This window comes from Scomber scombrus, chromosome 24 (assembly GCF_963691925.1).
Source record: "Scomber scombrus chromosome 24, fScoSco1.1, whole genome shotgun sequence".
Classification (NCBI taxonomy): domain Eukaryota; kingdom Metazoa; phylum Chordata; class Actinopteri; order Scombriformes; family Scombridae; genus Scomber; species Scomber scombrus.
The window spans coordinates 3,822,583-3,840,587 of NC_084993.1; the positions used below are offsets into that span (position 1 = coordinate 3,822,583).

Consider the following 18,005-nt stretch of genomic DNA (forward strand, 5'->3'; position numbering starts at 1 on the left):
ACTGTAAATCATAAAAACACATGTTTCTATCTCAAAAAATGATCTATCATCATTCTGACGTCTTAAATGAACTGGCAAAGGTACAGCACAATGAAATCACATATATTAACCTGTAAAATAAACTTTCAAGCAAACACTGACAAGAAAGTGGGAATTTGAACCTGACGAACCTTGCGGTTAGACAGTTTCGTCACATTTTCACAAATATTTCAGTATTTTTGACAACTACACATAAACTCATCAATCTACTCCACAGAAATGATGAAAAACTAACAAGTTATGCAACAATGACGTTACAATGACGTTATGTATTGTACTTTTTATATTTTTGATTGTTTAGAAGAGTCTACTATGCTCTTGGTCAGTTTGTAACTCTGCGGACATGAGGGTGTGTTTACAATTAAAGGTACTGGTTAACATGGTGAGAACTCCTTGTTTTTGCATTTCCCTCCTCCCTGTTGTTGCTTTGATTCACTCTCAGCTCATCCTAATGTCCGTGTGATTACCAGAATGAATCCCAGACACCTTGGCAAGACATGTGCATCCAAATCAGCTAAGATCGATGTCTGAGAGGAGGACTCAGAGGAATATTTTGGCATCAGAAAGGAGAGGCCGAGCGGTAGCTTTCCAGCTGAAAGTGAAACCGGCAGGACCACACACACTCTGAGATCATCCATCCTTTAATGAGCGTCTGGCTGCACCAAAAAGACCAAAAAATGAAGCTTTGGATAGAGCAGATCTTTGTTAACCGAAAGTATTACTCATCAGGGCTGTGACTCTTCAAACAAAACATCTTGTACTTTTTCCACTGTGATGTATCCCCTTATTGGTCAGATAGGAACGTAGGAGTAGATTCATTATTAAATGGCAAGTATGAGTGATTACACTTTTTCTCGATTGTTTGCGCACGTTAACCGGGCCTATTAACTAAACATCCGAAACAATGACGCCATCTACCAAAAGACAGACCCCATTTCCCGAAACTATAAACTCTATTGACCTTCTTTTTTTTCCACACTCAGGTGCTCATTTATAAAGTACTGGCATTCAATAATATTGACTCAAAGTCATCACAGCTGGAGCACAATTAGGACACAGTTTTCCCAGGTGCAGACACACGAACCTTTGGATAGATAGGTAACAAAGGTTATCATAGGTCAGTTCTCTTGTTTTGGAACAATGGATGCACAATGTGATTTCTGTCTTCGGATTTCTTTATGTACAAAGTAGTTTTTTATTGGTTAATGTTGGTAAATACATAGAAGCTATCTTACTGTGTTCAATCAAATTTCAGTTATTTTATGACACATTTCCACAAAATTTAGAAATGTGGTGTCTTTATATTGAGTTCATGATTTAACCCTCCTGGTGTCCTCGAGTTAAGGAAGGAAGGGAGGAAGAAGCAAGGAAAGGAGGAAGAAAATGGAAAAGGAGGGATGGAGGAAGGAAGGAAGGGAGGAAGGAAGAAGGAAGGAGGAAAGGGAAGGAAAGGAGGAAAGAAGGAAAGGAAGGAAGGACGGAGGAAATAAGAAGGAAGGAAGAAAGTTAGGAGGGAGGGAGGGAGAAAGGAAAAGAGGAAGGGAGGAAGAAGGAAGGAAAGGAGGAAGAAGGAAGGAAAGGAGGGAGGGAGGGAGGAAGGAAGGGAGGAAGGAAAGGAAGGAGGAAGGAAGGAGGAAGGAAGGAGGAAGGAAGGGAGGAAGGAAAGAAGGACAGGGGAAAGAAGGAACAGTCAAAACAGACGGGGTCAATTTGACCCGGTAGGACGACATGAGGTAATTCTGGGTGAAAACCATAAGCACCATTATTCATTACAGCAGGACTCACCATCCAACTACTGCCCTGCATGTTTTAGGAATCGCCCTCCACTCTTAACACACCTGATTCTAATTATTAACTAGTTATCAAGCCCCTTTGACAAGCTTCAGCTGCTGGATAATGAGTTAATAATTAGAATCAGGTGTGTTAGAGTGAGGGGAGATTCCTAAAACATGCAGGGCAGTAGCTCTCCAGGAGCAGAGCTGGTGACCTTACAATTACAGCTTTTTTTTAGTAGTGTTTTGAAAAGAAATTAACCATGCTCTTCTTTCTGGATCAATTAAGTAAAGCAACATCATAACCACTCTCACTATCATATTCCATGCATTATATTAAATAAAGTAAATTGTCACCTTTTTTTGATACACTTGTAACACCTTAGTTTTTAATGTTTTTGTCTGTATTTATTTACTCTTAAGTTTTTATGTTGTATGTCTCATCATATGAAGGCAACCCAACAAGTCCTTATTGGGTTTTATTGGCTTCTCCTGCACATTTTTTCTTTTGTTAGTCATTTTCTTTTCCTAGTCTCAAAAAAATCTATGTTTTTTTCCTATTTTTTTCTTGTATTATGTATTTGTTTTCCCTCTTTTATGTGCAATAAATTAAAAAAAAAACAAGATCTCACCAGTATTTAAAGGCTGTTTTATAGTGTGTGTCCATTGACGTCTGAATGTGATGTTAAGAGTTTACGTGGTTTTGAGTGGAGGGTTTAACTTTGACATGGAAGTTTGAAGTTTGTGCAGATTAATTTGTGTTTAGAGTTTTGGAAAATGTGGAGCACCATTACAAGAAATGTGTCTTAGCAATCGAGAAAAACTGTAAATAAACTTTGTGGCATTCACCAGTTTTCGGGCATAAGCGACTTTCTCTGCAGAGGCTAAAGCTCATTAGACTTGAAATCATGATGTCTTAATCTGACTGAATTTAGAGTTTATGATACCGAAATAAAATCCATATTTTTCTTATTATCAACAAATCTCACGTTTGGATCCAAACCAACAACAAACTGATCTACTAACAAGTACTGTGTGTGTATCTAAAGCCTGATATATCTTATTCCTCTGTGCCTTGGACCTCTATTGTTGTCCAAAAATTATTAAAAACACATTAATGAGCCACATCGCTGCACTGGGTGACCTGTTCCTTCATTATGAAGAGTTTGGTCATGTTAGTTTGATTAGAAATGGGTCCAAAAAGACTAATACCAGCATCAAGTTTTCAGTCTCCAGAGAGTAGTTCTGTGTAAGGCAAACGCTACTGAGCATGCCTTGTTGTGCTTCATACCAAAACCTCTCGACTTTGTACTGAAGATCTTTGAGAAATGAACAATGTAGTACAAAGTGAAGAAGTTGCAAAATGTAAGCTGAGTGTTTAAAATGAAAGTTTTGCTTTAAATTGGGAGATGTGGACAAAACAAATTGTGTTGAGAGATTTTGAGTAAAAAGTCATAACCATTGCAGATAAAGTATCAAAACATGTCAAACTCTAGTATTCATGTCTTTTATCAAGTTATTATTTAAATATATCTGACTCTTAATTCTTAGTTATGTTTTATTGATTGTACAAATGCACTTTTATTCTTTTATTTCTTGTATGCATTAGTCTCAAATTATTTTACTATTAGTTCTGTCTTATTATAATCAGCTTTTCACCTATAAAGAACTTTTTTTTTGCACTAACTTTAGACATTTTGTTTATTTTAAAAACTGTGTATTTGTATATTTTAGATATTTGTTTAGAAACAACACATGTTTCTGTTTTCCTCAAATCCAAACCACAGAAACACAGATAATCCCTTTTTTTTGGTAAAGGGTGCAGTACACCATCTCAGCCACTAGATGGTGCAGTTTAACTCAATGAGGCACCTTCATCAAACACACAAAAGCATCAGGACTATGATGTGTCAAAAAATGTAGAATTTATTCTTATAAAAGTGTAAGTATGAAAGATTTAAACAAATAAATGTGTAAACAAAGAACATCTACTAACATCCTTCTTCTTATATGTTTTCTTTCCTTTTTCAACCTCTAAAATCCTTCTCATCTTTTATGTCTTTCTATTTAGCAAACAAAAAAATGCAGAAACGCATCACTTAGGGCTGCATTCAGGTTGGAAAATCACCCTATAAACTCTCTTGGCTCAGTGTTTATATGACACACACACACACACACACACACACATTTCCTTTAGCTGATTCAGAGCTATGTGGTGTGTGTGAGTCCAGCCTGCAAATAGTTGGTCACTGAAACAAGCTGCAATTATTACAGCAACCAGGGTGGGAAATCGCCGGTTAAAATGCCGGTAAATGTTTATCCGCATGTGGTAGCTTCCCCTCCTCGTTTGGCATGACGTTTGCTCCGTGGTGAAAGTCAGATGTTGCTGTGGTGGAAGAGTCACAGGAGCCGTTTGAGAGACTTTATAAATCCAGAAACGGGCAGAATCAGTGTCGACAGGTGGAGTTATTTAAGATATGATGGAGTAATTGTGAAACTTTGAGATTTATATGCAAGTTTGGGACATATGGCACCATTTAAAAAAAGGGAAAGTGCCATAAAATTTTATTCTAGGTTGTTATTCTGCAGAACTTTTCCTCCCTTCAGTCGTTTGGAGTTATTTAAAGCTTCACTTGGTGTATTTTCGTGGCAAAATTCTGCGGTATTTAGAAGAATTTGACCGAGCTGATAGGATTTCGGGGAATTGAAGTTCTCTGATTGCACATTTGGCGGGAAGAGTTCGTGCAGATTCAGAATTATTTTTGCTTTTTTGGAAAATAACAACCTTGAAAAACATTTCCAGGGATTGTAAAAAAAATGATAATTAAAAAATAGCTACAAAAGTCCATATTTTACATGTTTTCTGCTCTTTACTCCTCTTCTTTTATCTCTAGAGTGTCTTCGTTTTGGAGCGCTGTATCAGAGCCGGCAGATTTATCATCATCATCATCATCATCGCAACCTTCATCGCCATGATAATGCCCATCATCAACATAATCTTCATCTTCGAGCATGTAAGTCTCGTTGGTTTCATATGAGCCTTTTTGTCTGGACAGGTACCACAGCAGCAGCGCTAGAGCAAGAAACAGCAGCAGCAGCAGCAAAACAACACCGCCAAAGACTCCTGCAGAAGACAAATATAATAAATATAGTATCAATATAAAAAAATAAAGATAAAAGAAAGTAACACATTTTATCATGAAAAAACAAAGATTTTCCTTTATTCTTATGTGCACAAAATAAAAAACAATAATACTTCATCGTAGTTTAATTATAATCAGATAATGAACTATAATATAATTAAATAAATTATTAAGTTTGCAGTTAAGTCATGCACTAAAAAGTTGAATTGAAATTATATATATATTATTATATTAATTATATTTAATTTAGTCTGTGTTTCAATTAACACAAAATAAATTTAAAAAATATTAAAAAAATTATATGAGTTATTCAATTACACTTTAATAATGTACTTAAAATAAATAATAATAATAATAATAATAATAATAATAATAATAATCATAATAATCATAATCATAATAAATGTAGTTCAAAGTTCTTTACAATTAAAAAAAGTTACACCAAGTGCTTCACTTAAAAGAAACATAAAGCAATGTTTTAAAAGAAAGAGGAAAGAAATAGAAACATTAATGTAATAAAAATACCAAAAATATAAAATAATTTTCAATTAATCTAAATGTTTAGGCATGTAATCTATTTTCCATCTCACTTATTGCAATTAAACACTGAAAAAGTCACTCTCGAGCCTCCGCACTTCACTAGTTTCAACCTGGCAGCAACACATTTTTTATCAGTCTAACTCATTTGCACACTAACAGATAAATTCATCATTTTTAAAAAGACATTCATGCAGCGAAAACTGAGAATTCAGCTTTTTAAAATTATATCTGCTGTAATACTGCAGAGGGGGAAAAAAGTGATGTTACCTCCAATTAAGGCTGCATCATATCCGTCTGGATTCTCCACTACACCGATGCCTGTAAATAAAATAAAAGTTAGATTCATTCATTTGTTAACTTATTCAGTGTGTGAACCTGTGGCTCCAATTACATCAAACTGAATTGTTTTAGAGAAACATGAACAGAATTACATCATTTTAACCTCCGTGTCGTCCTCCTTCCCGTCTGTTTTGACTGTTCCTTTTTTTCCTCCTTTCCTTCCGTCCTTCTTTGCTTCCTCCATCCCCCTTTCTTCCTTCCTTCTGTCCTTCATTCCTTCCTTCCTCCCTCCCTCCCTCCCTCCCTCCCTCCCTCCCTCCCTCCTTCCTTTCCTTTCTCCCTTCCTTATTTCCTCTGTCCTTCTTTCCTTCCTTCCTCCCTTATTTCCTCCGTATTTTCCTTCCTCCCTTTCCTTCCTTCCCTCCTCCCTCCTTTCCTTCCTTTTTCCTTCCTCCATTCCTTCCTTCCTCCCTCCCGCCTTTCCTTCCTTCTTCCTCCCTTCCTTCCTTCCTTGACTCAAAGACAACAGGAGGGTTAAGTCTTTTATAGTGTTGGAACAAGTTTGTTAAGTATCATCTAAAAAACGTTATTTAAAGCATGTAAAAGTACATTCTGATTGAGGCACTCAGGAAAGAAACTCAATCTTTCTGCTCAAGCAAACTCACAAAGTGCTTTCCATACAGTAGAAGAATAAAGAGATAAACACAATCTGTTACAGTGATCTGTCTTCTGTAACTGTCTCTGAGCGCTGAGCTGAGACACCACACCCAAAGTGTTAAAATGAAGAAGATTGTACTATTCTTTAACTATAATCCTTTAATATCTTTGCACTCTTTATTAATATATTGTTATATATCGTCTTTGTGAGTAAATTTAACCACAAAATCATTCAACATTTTACAATATTAATGTTTTCCAGATGTAGATTCTCAATTCAAGGAGGGATAATCATCCAGATGCAGATGTTTAAGGTGTGGTCACATGACAAAAGTACACAGATTATCCAGATGTTCTAATTTATTGGCATTAAATTGAAACTTCCTGTTTCTTAAAGTCCATCAGAGCATTAAAAGAGGCTTTAATCTCAGTTTTAAAGTGCTATTTTATATTTAAATGTGTGTTTGTTTAACCTGTGCATTAGTTTTTCTTATATATGTCTTAATAATCTAGGTAGAGTTCATTTATAGCTTTTTTTAAACTATATATTTGCACATTCATGTTTAATGTTGTTATTTTTGTCTTTGTTTGAGAGGAAAAATAACCTAAAGCAAAGTTTAATCTGATGTTTTAAGATTTGGCAGCTGCTAAAAAGCTTAAAATATTAATAGTGTTGCTTTGGTAATCAAACTGCAATTCAACATATGATAAAATTAACTTATTTATGTTATGAATCATCAAAAAAAGCAGAGTTTTGAGTTCAAAAAGTGACATTTTGGGTCACTCAAAAAACCACTTTTCTTGACACAACTTCAGCAGATTTTAGAGTTAAGTTTACTATACAAACAGTGTGTTTTATAAATAGTAAAATATATTAAATGTAATGGCAGCTCTGGCCCCGTTTGGCCCCATTTGGCCCAGTTTGGTCCTGCTATGCAAACCAGGGCCGGCCGGTATCAGTGTTTCAGCTCTTATCTCCACGGAAACAGACTCCAGAGGCGTCACATTCGCTCCTTCTCATGCTCCTCTCTGGCAGCTGCCTGATAAGACACTCCCTGCCAAACACACACACACACACACACACACACACACACACACACACACACACACACACACACACACACACACACACATCGGCTATGTGTGTCAGCATCCCGACAAGAAGAGCTCAGACTGTCTTTAATCACAAATCAATTAAAGAATTAATAAATACTGCAGTGAACAGCTGATGATTTTGAGTACTTTTTGGGCTCCAACTTCTTAATTTGTATGTTTTTTATTCCTCTATGAATAAAAACAAAACATTTTAAGTGCTTTGGGAAACAGTGATTGAGTATTTTGGTCAATTAAATATCAGAAAATTGTGAAAAATGTCAATTAATCAAGAGAATAAATAACAGATTAGTTAAAAAAGCCCTAAAACAGTTAACATGTTGAGAGCTGTAAAAACACCCTATACACATTTCTTTTAGGTGGACTTTCCCTAAATGTGACCCACAGTATACAAAATTGGAAATAAAAAGCATCTTTTAAAAAATGTTGTGCAGCTGACACACATTTTTATATATGCAAATGTACAAATTTGACCTGTGCTTATTACATCATTCAAAAAAATCTGCATTCAAACACGTTTTATTGTTCTCCTGGACCATAAAATAGTGATTGTGAATGTCTTTTATTCAAATAGAAGGATTAAATAAACATTTATTAATGACTAATGGATGAATTTATGAATGTGAATTGATGTAGAGACTAATTATGAGTCAGAATATGAACAGTATGTAAAGAGTTAAGATTAAGAAATTATCAGTTTCATGTAAATAGAAATACGTCTCGTGCTACAATTAATTAAATATTCAAGATATTTGCGGAAGTTTTACCGTTCTTTAATAGTTAGTGATTTCATTAAATTAACAAAAAACAGGTTGCAGGTTATTTTACACCAACAAATCCGAATTTAAACCATTTTTTCTTCCCTCCTAATAATCCCAAACTGTCTATCAAGTGGAGAGTGGGAGTTACCCTGCGTCGGGACCTTCGGAGGTATAAGCGGAGGTGCTTTGGGGGAAGAGGTGGTCATCTCTGCAGGTATTGGTGGAGGAGTAGTGTCCATGATGGCCGGCACTGTGGGAGGAGGGCTCGTGTTGACCCGCGTTGCAGGAGTAGCGGCCATGATGGCTGTCGCTGCAGGAGTAGCGGCCATGATGGCTGTCGCTGCAGGAGTAGCGTCCATGGTGGCTGTCGCTGCAGGAATAGTGGCCATGGTGGCTGTCGCTGCAGGAGTAGCGTCCATGGTGGCTGTCGCTGCAGGAATAGTGGCCATGGTGGCTGTCGCTGCAGGAGTAGCGTCCATGGTGGCTGTCGCTGCAGGAATAGCGTCCATGGTGGCTGTCGCTGTAGGAGTAGCGGCCATGATGGCTGTCACTGCAGGAGTAGTGGCCATGATGGTGACGTCAACCTGAACAGAAAACACGACACACGCTGCTGATCAGACGACGTCCAGGAATGAATAAAAATCTTAGTTTGTGTTCAGCAGTGGATTTGTGGTTAAAACGTTAAATTAAATGTCGTCCTTTAAACGTTAAATGAGTGAAGAAGCAGCTGCAGACAACTTAAAGGCACTCTGTGGAGGTTTTTTGGATTCTATTGTACGAGTAGATCATCAATTTGTTTGTTTGTTTGAACAATATTACGCGTCTAAAATTCGGTTAGTGTTAGTTGGTGAGTAGCACAGTTTTGTACAATTCTTGCAAAATTGTAGGATTTTTTTTAAAGGACAGCAACTTTTGTCCTCTCAGGTCAATTTTGACTGTTAATAAAGTGAAATAAAGTATAAATTATCACCCAATTCTGTGTCAGACTTTTTATTCACCTTCATTCCAACTTATTACCACAAGTTTTTTGGAAATTAGGGTCAAAAGGGCCTAATTTAAATGACACCATACCTCATTTTTGCATTAAAAAAGCAGAAATTATTTAATATTTTAACTAAAATTGAAGGAAAATATGTTGATAGATTATCACAGACTGATATATGTCAAAGTTTAGTCAGGATACAGTTTTGAAACCATTTAAAATATTTTAATGGCAGCACAGCATCCTCCTGGTTCAAAATGTATCCGTTTTGGTGTCAGTGTTTATAATGAAATATAAACTCAATGAAAGTAGGGATGATTATACTTGCAAAGAATGTAATAGGTAAGCATCTGTGCAATTTTAAGGCAATTAGATGAAAGAAATCCACCCGAGGACAACAGGAGGGTTGATTTTAACGTTAGCTGCCCTCGTTAGTGGTTCAATCCAGTCCAGAGTGGATATGTGGGTATAATTTTGATCCTGTCCTCTGAAAAAAACAACACGATAAGTCTTAACGCCAAAAAAAACAACAACTTATAGTTATTTTACATGACAGACGCCACCTATAGGCCGTCGTAATTATGACCCGGAGACGTAGCGCAGTTCACATGAAGCATAAAAGGAAAGGATGCAAAAAAAAGTGGACTTTGTGGGCGTAAAATTCGTAACTAAGGATGATTGTTGCTGTTTTTACTGCTGCCATGACGACCAAGGTTACGGTAACTTTAAGGCTAGGCATATGCTTTACATAAAAACTAAATATTAAACTGTAAAATTTGGAAACATTAAAAAAAAAAGGGTAAAAGTGAACAAAAAACGAGACTAAAATAGAGCATAAAATATCAACCAACGCTATGCTGCTCGTCTTAATCTACTTTAACTCAAACCAAGTGCTTTTTAATGCTTTAACCAAACCTAAACTTTAACCACGGCGCTGTCACATCATAAATCATCATTATTCTTTAACAGTGATGTGTAACTAAATATAAAGGCCCCCAGATTAGAAAAATGCCGCTATGAGTCTCTGTGGAGCGTTTGGTAGACCGACGTGTTGCAGTGTGAAATAACTGGCAAACAGAGCTGCGTGTTGCATCACATGTGCTCGAAACAAACAACAACAGGAACACTTGTAAAAATAAAAAAAACTTCTACTAGAGGTCAGAAACTCCACAGGGAAACTTCAGTGCCTCCACTTCTTCTCAGACTGGATCAGTAACTCAAATTATGCTCCACAATTATTATAATATTTGATATATATGTATAAAAACTGAGCTGCAGAGCATTGAGTTTAATAGAGAAGTATGCAGAAGTTAACTTATCTATGTAGCACAGTTATATTTAATCAGGTTAAGTAGAGTTATCAGCATCATTTCAGACACACAACTTAGTTTGGACTCATTATGAGAACAAATATGATAAAAATACATGAAAAAGCAAAATAAAACCAAGAAAACCTCACCAGTGCTGAGAATCTGCAGCCAGATCTTCATTCACAAAGAACAAGAAGAGGAAACACAACAGAGCATATGCTGGACAACACACACACACACACACACATGCACACTAATGTACGCATACACACACACAGATGGGTGTGGTGTCAATCCCCAGGGTCGGGATCTGTTCCCCCTCCGGCCAATAGCGGAGCAGACTCCACCTCTCTGGTGCTAAACAGCCTGCAGATGTCTGAAACTGTGCAGCTGACAACACCTCTTACATCATCTGTTAACTACACACACACACACACACACACACACACACACACACATTATCCTGTGCGTGTGCGTGTGCGTTTGTGTGTGTAGTTATAGTCGTAGATTAATGTCGATAATTGTCAGTCTGTGATTTTACTAGTTTTTATTTATTTCCCCCCCATTCTACAGTGGTGGAAGAAGTACTCTGATACTTTAATGTAGTTAAAGTATTACAGTAAAAGTACTGCAGTATTATGAGTGATGTAGTATGCAGTATTACAGTAAAAGTACTGCAGTATTATGAGTGATGTAGTATGCAGTATTACAGTAAAAGTACTGCAGTATTATGAGTGATGTAGTATGCAGTATTACAGTAAAAGTACTGCAGTATTATGAGTGATGTAGTATGCAGTATTACAGTAAAAGTACTGCAGTATTATGAGTGATGTCATATGCAGTATTACAGTAAAAGTACTGCAGTATTATGAGTGATGTAGTATGCAGTATTACAGTAAAAGTACTGCAGTATTATGAGTGATGTAGTATGCAGTATTACAGTAAAAGTACTGCAGTATTATGAGTGATGTAGTATGCAGTATTACAGTAAAAGTACTGCAGTATTATGAGTGATGTAGTATGCAGTATTACAGTAAAAGTAGTGGTTTGGTCCTCTGACTGATATATTATTATTATGACATCATTAGATTATTAATAGTGAAGCATCAGTGTTAGAGCAGCATGTTACTGTTGTAGCTGCTGGAGGTGGAGCTAGTTTACACTACTTTATATACAGTTAGCTAGTTTAGTCCAGTGGTTCCCAACCTAGGGGTGGGGCCCCTCCAAAGGGTCAGCAGATAAATGTGAGGGGTGGTGAGATGATTAATGGGAGAGGAAAGAAGAAAAAACTAAGTTCTGATACACAAATGTGTTTTCAGGTTTTAGACTTTTTCTTTAATCTTTGATTTTTGCTGAAATATTGGATCATTTGAACATTTATTGAAATGAAAGCATGTGAGAAGTTTAGAGGGAAAAATCACTATTTGGTGGAGCTGTTAACAACTCATAGACACCTGAAACGTGAGCCGACTACACACTGCTTTCTGGTTTCATCTTTAACAATGTGTTGTATTTTAAAAGCTTGTTATATTATCCATTGTGTCAAATCTTCATGTGGAAAGTAACTAAAGCTGTTAAATAAATGTAGTGGAGTAGAAAGTAGAAAGCAGCAGCATCAAAGTAAAGGACTCAGCTGTTTCTAATCATCCTGTTAATCAGGTTTATTTCATCCTCAGCTTCACACCTGAGCATCATGTGACTAATTGAGCTTTTGTGTCTCGTTAAAAAGACTAAAGAGGGAAAAATCAATCTGAATATAACTTAAACTTCTTTTTCATTAAATCTCAGACGCAGGGTCACATATTGATAATTTATTTCATTTCATATAACCAACAAACTCTCAAACATTTCATAATACAACATTGTCACATCATTGCAGACAAACTGTTCCACACTCTTAGTTTTTTTTCTTCTCTATTGTTTTTAACTCAACTAAATGTTTTATTCTAACAGCTTCGTTCAGATTGTTTGAACTGAATATAAAGTCTAACAGGATCAAACCTGCAGCAGACGCAGGGAAGGAAACTAAAACACCAACATTTCATAATTTATTTAGTAGCAAGTTTTAATATATTTAGACCCAAAATACTGTTTTACAAGCCACTAAACTTCATTTTAAGTGTTTTACAAGCCCAGTTCAGAGATGTTTGTTATAATTAGATAGAAAATGACCCATTTTACAAACTATTTCAAAGCCAATTAAGATAAATTGTAATTTTTAAGGCACATGAGTCATTTTTTCTCAAAGTAAACTCAACTAGGACATGATTGTACCATGTTTAAACAGATTATACTGTGGTAAAACTTCACTATATTAGATTAAAGTACAGTTTACACGAGTTAAACTAGACACAGACTGAGTTTAAGGTTAACTTCAGCTGTACATGCAGAATAACTGAACACTATGAGGATAAATATTGATGTAAAACCAAAGAAAAAGTCGTCTAAAGTCAAACATCGAAGGTTTAATTGAGTTATTTTAAGCATTTTGACACAGTTCCCTTTCAACTAGTTGGTTGAATTCATTTTTTTAAGCCAAATTCATCATTTTTTAACATATAACATCTGAAAATGAATGATTGGTGGCTGCTCGACTGACTTAACGAACTTAAGCCTAATTTTTATTCATGTATTATTTAACCTGCTGAAATATTAATAAAGCTGTTCATCTATTTCACTTTTCTTTTATGAATCAGCAGCTAGTTTTGAAGACTTTTAAAGCCACCTGCAAATATGGCAAAAAACCCATTAATGAACTTTTAAAAACTAATTAAAACAGATTATTATTAAAAGGCACATCAGTCATTTTATCCCCAAACTTTAACAGGCAACTACATTCATAAATAAAAAAAAAGTTTTTATGAGCCAAATATCAAAAAGTTTTAATTATTTTAAGCATTTTGACACAGTTGCCCTTTTTTTTTTTTAGCCAAATTGATCATTTTTATAACAAATCAAATCTTAAAATGAATGATGATGATGATGATCTGACAGTTTTTAGACTATTTTTTAACTCACTTACGAGCTCATTCCTGCAGAATATTACTAAAGCTGTTCATCTATTTAACTTTTATTTACTTTTATAAGTCAGTAGCAAGTTTTTTGTGCTCTCGAAGTCATTTTAAAGACTGTACGAGAAACCTAGAAGATGAAAAAGTGTCGACTAACTGGTTTAACTGGCAGCCAGTAGCCAAACCTTACTGGTAATGTGTGTTTCCCCCCCTGCGCTGCTCTGCTTCTTCTTCTTTTATTATAATTTATTCTCTCTCTCCATCTTTGTCCTCCTCCTCTACTCGTCCTCGTCCTTAAAGAACTCGTGGCAACAGACGGTAACCATGGAGATGAATGTCATGAACTCCTGGAAGTCGCACTCGGCGTCGCCGTCGGTATCCAAGCTCTCCATCAGGCTGTCCAGCGTGGCCTGGTCTTTAACATGCTGCAGAGAGGAGGAGGAGAGGAGGAGAGGAGGAGAGGAGGAGAGGAGGAGAGAGGAGAGGAGGAGAGAGGAGAGGAGGAGGAGAGAGGGGAGGAGGAGGAGGGGGAGGGAAGAAGTTCAGATCAGGACATGAAACAAAGAAGACTTTCTGATTTTTTCTCCCTCTCTGCTTCCTCTCTTTCTTTCTTTTTAAACTTTTTATCATCTTTCTGTTCTTTCTTTCCTTCATCAGTTTTTAAGGAAAGAAACACACAAACCCTAAAATGCAGATTTAACCGTTTACATAATGTTCAGGATTCCATTTGAACCCATTTCTTTCCCCATAAGCCTGAAATGTGACGACTTTTTTTGTTGTGTTTTCAACCCATATTTATCCAACGGTTGTTTTTAAAGTTTTACCTCACAGCAAAACCTTACTTTAAAGTATTTCCACTATTTAACTTGTTTAAATTCAACTTCTGCTCTTTTCTATTATAACTTTGCTCCTTCTGCTCAGTTTTACTCCATTTCAGTGAGGAAATAATGCAGATTATCTCAGTTAATTTTAGGATTTAGAAGATATTTCCCACATATTAAATCAAGCTGTACCAACTGCAGCTGAGAGGAACTGATATAAATAGTATAATAATAAAGTAATATAATAAATGCATGATGGAAAGTTGAAACAGTTGATCACGATGGATAAAAATAAGTGTTAACAGCTTTAACCTTCGTGTTGTCCTCCCGGGTCAAATTGACCCCGTCTGTCTGACTGTTCCTTCTTTCCTCCCTTCCTTCCTTCCGTCTGTCCTTCCTCCCTCCTTCCCTCCTTCTCTCTTTCTTTCCTTCCTCTCTCTTTCCTCCCTTCCTTCTTTCCTTCCTCCACCCCCTTCCTTCCTTCCTTCTGTCTTTCCTCCCTCCCTCCTTCTTTCCTTCTTTCCTTCCTTCCTTCCTTCCTTCCTTCCTTCCTTCCTTCCTTCCTTCCTTCCTTCCTTCCTTCCTTCCTTCCTTCCTTCCTTCCTTCCTTCCTCCTTCTCTCTTTCTTTCCTCCCCCCTACCTTCCTCCCTTCCTTCTTTCCTCTGTCCTTCTTACCTTCCTTCCTATTTGCTTTTATCCCTCCCTCCCTCCTTCCTTCTTTCCTTCCTCCCTTCCTTCTTCCTCCCTTCCTTCCTCCTTTCCTTCCTTTTTCCTCCCTTCCTTCCTTCTTCCCTCCTTTCCTTCCTTCTTCCTCCCTTCCTTCCTCCTTTCCTTCCATCTTCCTCCCTCCCATCCTTCCTTCCTCCTTCCTTTCCTTCCTTCTTCCTCCCTTCCTTCCTTGACTCGAGGACAACAGGAGGGTTAAATGGTGAAAATAGTGAATTAAAAGTAGTAAAGTAAAGTTAAAGTGATGAATACCAGTTGAAATAGTGAAGTATGAGTGTAATCTGACAGTTAAACTCAATAAAAACATGATATATTTTCTTTTCCTCTGACCGCCATCAGCTCCGGCAGCTCGTCGTGAAGCAGATCTTTCAGCTCGCTCTTCTTCAGCTTGTGCTTGTCGCCTTCTCGCTCCGAATACTTCTGAAACACGGCGATGATGGTCGCCATCGAGGTCTCCAGGTCGGTCATCGTGGTCTGCAGGAGGGGGCGGGGCTTTATTAACCTGTTGGGTCAAAACATTAAATCATTATATAATCTGCTGTTTTTAAAATCACTGTCCTAAAGGAACTTGAATTAAGCAAAAACAGATGATGAAACAAACAATATCTCAACGTTTCACTTACTTAAAATGAATCACTAATATTAGATTATTTATTAAATGCATTTAATACAAATCAGATTAAACTTTACTTACTGTTTGTGACCTTTAACAGCTGGAAAAAAACACCAGTTTTACTAAATTGGCCTAAAATGCATAATGATTTTGATCCATTGAGGCTGTTCTGGCTCAAATGTAACCCTTACATACTCATATCTTGCACAAAATTAAGAATATTTTAACCCTTACATCAAATCTAACCAATTTTTTTACATTTGACAGCTGTAAAATCACCCCAAATGTTCTTTTACCCTTGAATTTGATGCGGTAAGTTGATTTAAAGTGGCCCAAAATGCATGAAAATGAAAATATTTAACCCCTAACATGATGTCGAGGGTCTAATTTACCCATTTTTCACTTTTTAAAGCTGTAAAAACACTCTAAATATCTTTTACTCTGACATTTGACTGTTGACTGATGACTTAAACCTGCATGTAAAAGCTAAAACATACACTTTCTCTGCTCTCTGAAGCATTAATTAAAGGTTTAATCACATTTATTGATCAGTATAGACACTTTTTATGAGGGGAACACAAATTAATAGTATGTATGAGTTAATAAAAAAGACAAAACAAGATATTTTATTTACTATTTTTGCATCTAAACCATTCAATAAAAGTATATTTTAAGCTATAAAGCATGCTTGCAAAAATAATTGATACATATAGTGTTAAAAATGGAAACTAATGCACAGATTGTAGTTCAAATTGATGTTTATTTACATTGTTGTTCCCTTTTTTTAATCTTTTTCTCATATTTTAGGAAGTAACTTAACTTCTGCATGAATTTCTTGCATGAAAAGTCCCATAAAAATAAAGTTATTAAGGTTTTTAAAGTTTTATCTCAAAGCAAAACGTCTCATTTCAAAGTATTTCCACTGATTTAGTGTCTTTTCTGCTCAGTTTTACTGTTATTTCAGTGATTTTCAACCACATGTGAGAAAATAATGTTGATTTTAATACAAATCAGATACATTTATATATTATTTTTGCATCTAAATTTATTTAATGATATAATGCAAAATACTTGATATAGTGTAAAGAAATGAAAACTAAAGCACAGATTCAGTTGTTCTCCTGTTCTTCTCATATTTTAGGAAGTAACTAAACTTTTGCATGCATTTCTTGCATCGAAAGTGCCACAACAATAAAGTTATTAAAGTTTTAAAAGTTTTATTTCAAAGTATTTCCACTGATTTAGTGTCTTTTCAGTGATTTCCAACCACATATGAGCAAATAATGTGGATTTTAATACAAATCAGATACATTTATATATCTTACTTTTGCATTTAACCATTCAGTAAAAGGATTAAAGCACCGATTATACTTCAAATTTATGTTTATTTACGCTATTGTTCCCCTTTTCTTCTCATATTCTAGGTAGTGCATGAATCCGGCCGCCAGAAGCAGACAGATGAAGGTAATCTTACCTCAGCGTGAATCCCAAAAAGCAGCAGAAGTTAGTAGTGAATCAGCAGAGTGGAGGATGAGGATGGACAGCAGCACTTTATACTGAAGTGGTGTTAGTAGGCGGCCGCAGCGCTGAGGTCAGCCGGCCTGTCCGTCAAACCCGCTGACCAATCCCGTCGCTCCACCTCCTCTCACTCCACTGCAGCTCTGCACACACTCAGCACTGATTCAAAGCATGTCTGACTCACTCTCACACTTCTTTATACATTAACACAAATCAAACTTTATAAAATAAAAGAAAGAACAATAATCTGCTTCACATCTTCATCTTTCATGCTCTCACTTATACAGATTAGTTTTGCAGCCGTGATTGAATATAAACCCCCTAAAATAACACTTTGGTTGCTTTTGTGTTCTGACTTCTCCAGTAAGGTTCACTCAAAACAAAAGCGACCACAACAGTGTTTTGACTAAAGAGAGAAAAAAAGGCAGCGTTTAGTTTGTGCAAATCTACTATGAATGTAAAGTAGGAGAAGATGTGAGATGTGTAAAGATATGAGCTGTGACTGCTTAAAATAACGCTGAAAAAAACAAGCTTTTTATTGTGTTTGAATGCATCTTCTGTCAGAAGCTATGTGAGAAATCAGCTGTTAAACCTTCCTTCCTTCCTTCCTTCCTTCCTTCCTTCCTTCCTTCTTTCACTCTTTCCTTCCTTCCTTCTTTCACTCTTTCCTTCCTTTCTTCCTTCTTTCCTTTGTTTTTTTCCTTCCTTCCTTCCTTCCT

The 18,005-nt window shown here is 36.2% G+C and overlaps 2 protein-coding genes across 2 annotated transcripts; both read right to left on the reverse strand.

Annotated features, from left to right (window-relative positions):
* Positions 1-3,719: 3,719 nt before the first annotated feature.
* Positions 3,720-10,910, reverse strand: LOC133976362 (uncharacterized). The gene is made up of 4 exons (XM_062414559.1): positions 10,746-10,910; positions 8,453-8,888; positions 5,762-5,812; positions 3,720-4,935 (listed from the first exon to the last, which is right to left on the reverse strand). The coding sequence occupies exons 2-4, from the start codon at positions 8,871-8,873 to the stop codon at positions 4,682-4,684; spliced, it is 726 nt and encodes a 241-aa protein (XP_062270543.1). The 5' UTR covers positions 8,874-8,888; positions 10,746-10,910; the 3' UTR covers positions 3,720-4,681.
* Positions 10,911-13,466: 2,556 nt separating this feature from the next.
* On the reverse strand, positions 13,467-17,270 carry s100b (S100 calcium binding protein, beta (neural)). The gene is made up of 3 exons (XM_062414666.1): positions 17,243-17,270; positions 15,486-15,657; positions 13,467-14,032 (listed from the first exon to the last, which is right to left on the reverse strand). Exons 2-3 carry the CDS (start codon positions 15,621-15,623, stop codon positions 13,886-13,888), a joined length of 285 nt encoding a protein of 94 aa, XP_062270650.1. The 5' UTR covers positions 15,624-15,657; positions 17,243-17,270; the 3' UTR covers positions 13,467-13,885.
* Between the last annotated feature and the right edge of the window lie 735 nt (positions 17,271-18,005).

Coding starts and splice junctions, on each gene's coding strand:
- LOC133976362 (XM_062414559.1), bottom strand. CDS start 8,873: ATGGCCACTACTCCTGCAGTGACAGCCATCATGGCCGCTACTCCTACA. Junction 5,813..8,452: donor TCCGAAGGTCCCGACGCAGG/GTAACTCCCACT, acceptor TTTTATTTACAG/GCATCGGTGTAGTGGAGAAT. Junction 4,936..5,761: donor TGATGCAGCCTTAATTGGAG/GTAACATCACTT, acceptor TGTCTTCTGCAG/GAGTCTTTGGCGGTGTTGTT.
- s100b (XM_062414666.1), bottom strand. CDS start 15,623: ATGACCGACCTGGAGACCTCGATGGCGACCATCATCGCCGTGTTTCAG. Junction 14,033..15,485: donor AGCTGCCGGAGCTGATGGCG/GTCAGAGGAAAA, acceptor TCCTCTCTGCAG/CATGTTAAAGACCAGGCCAC.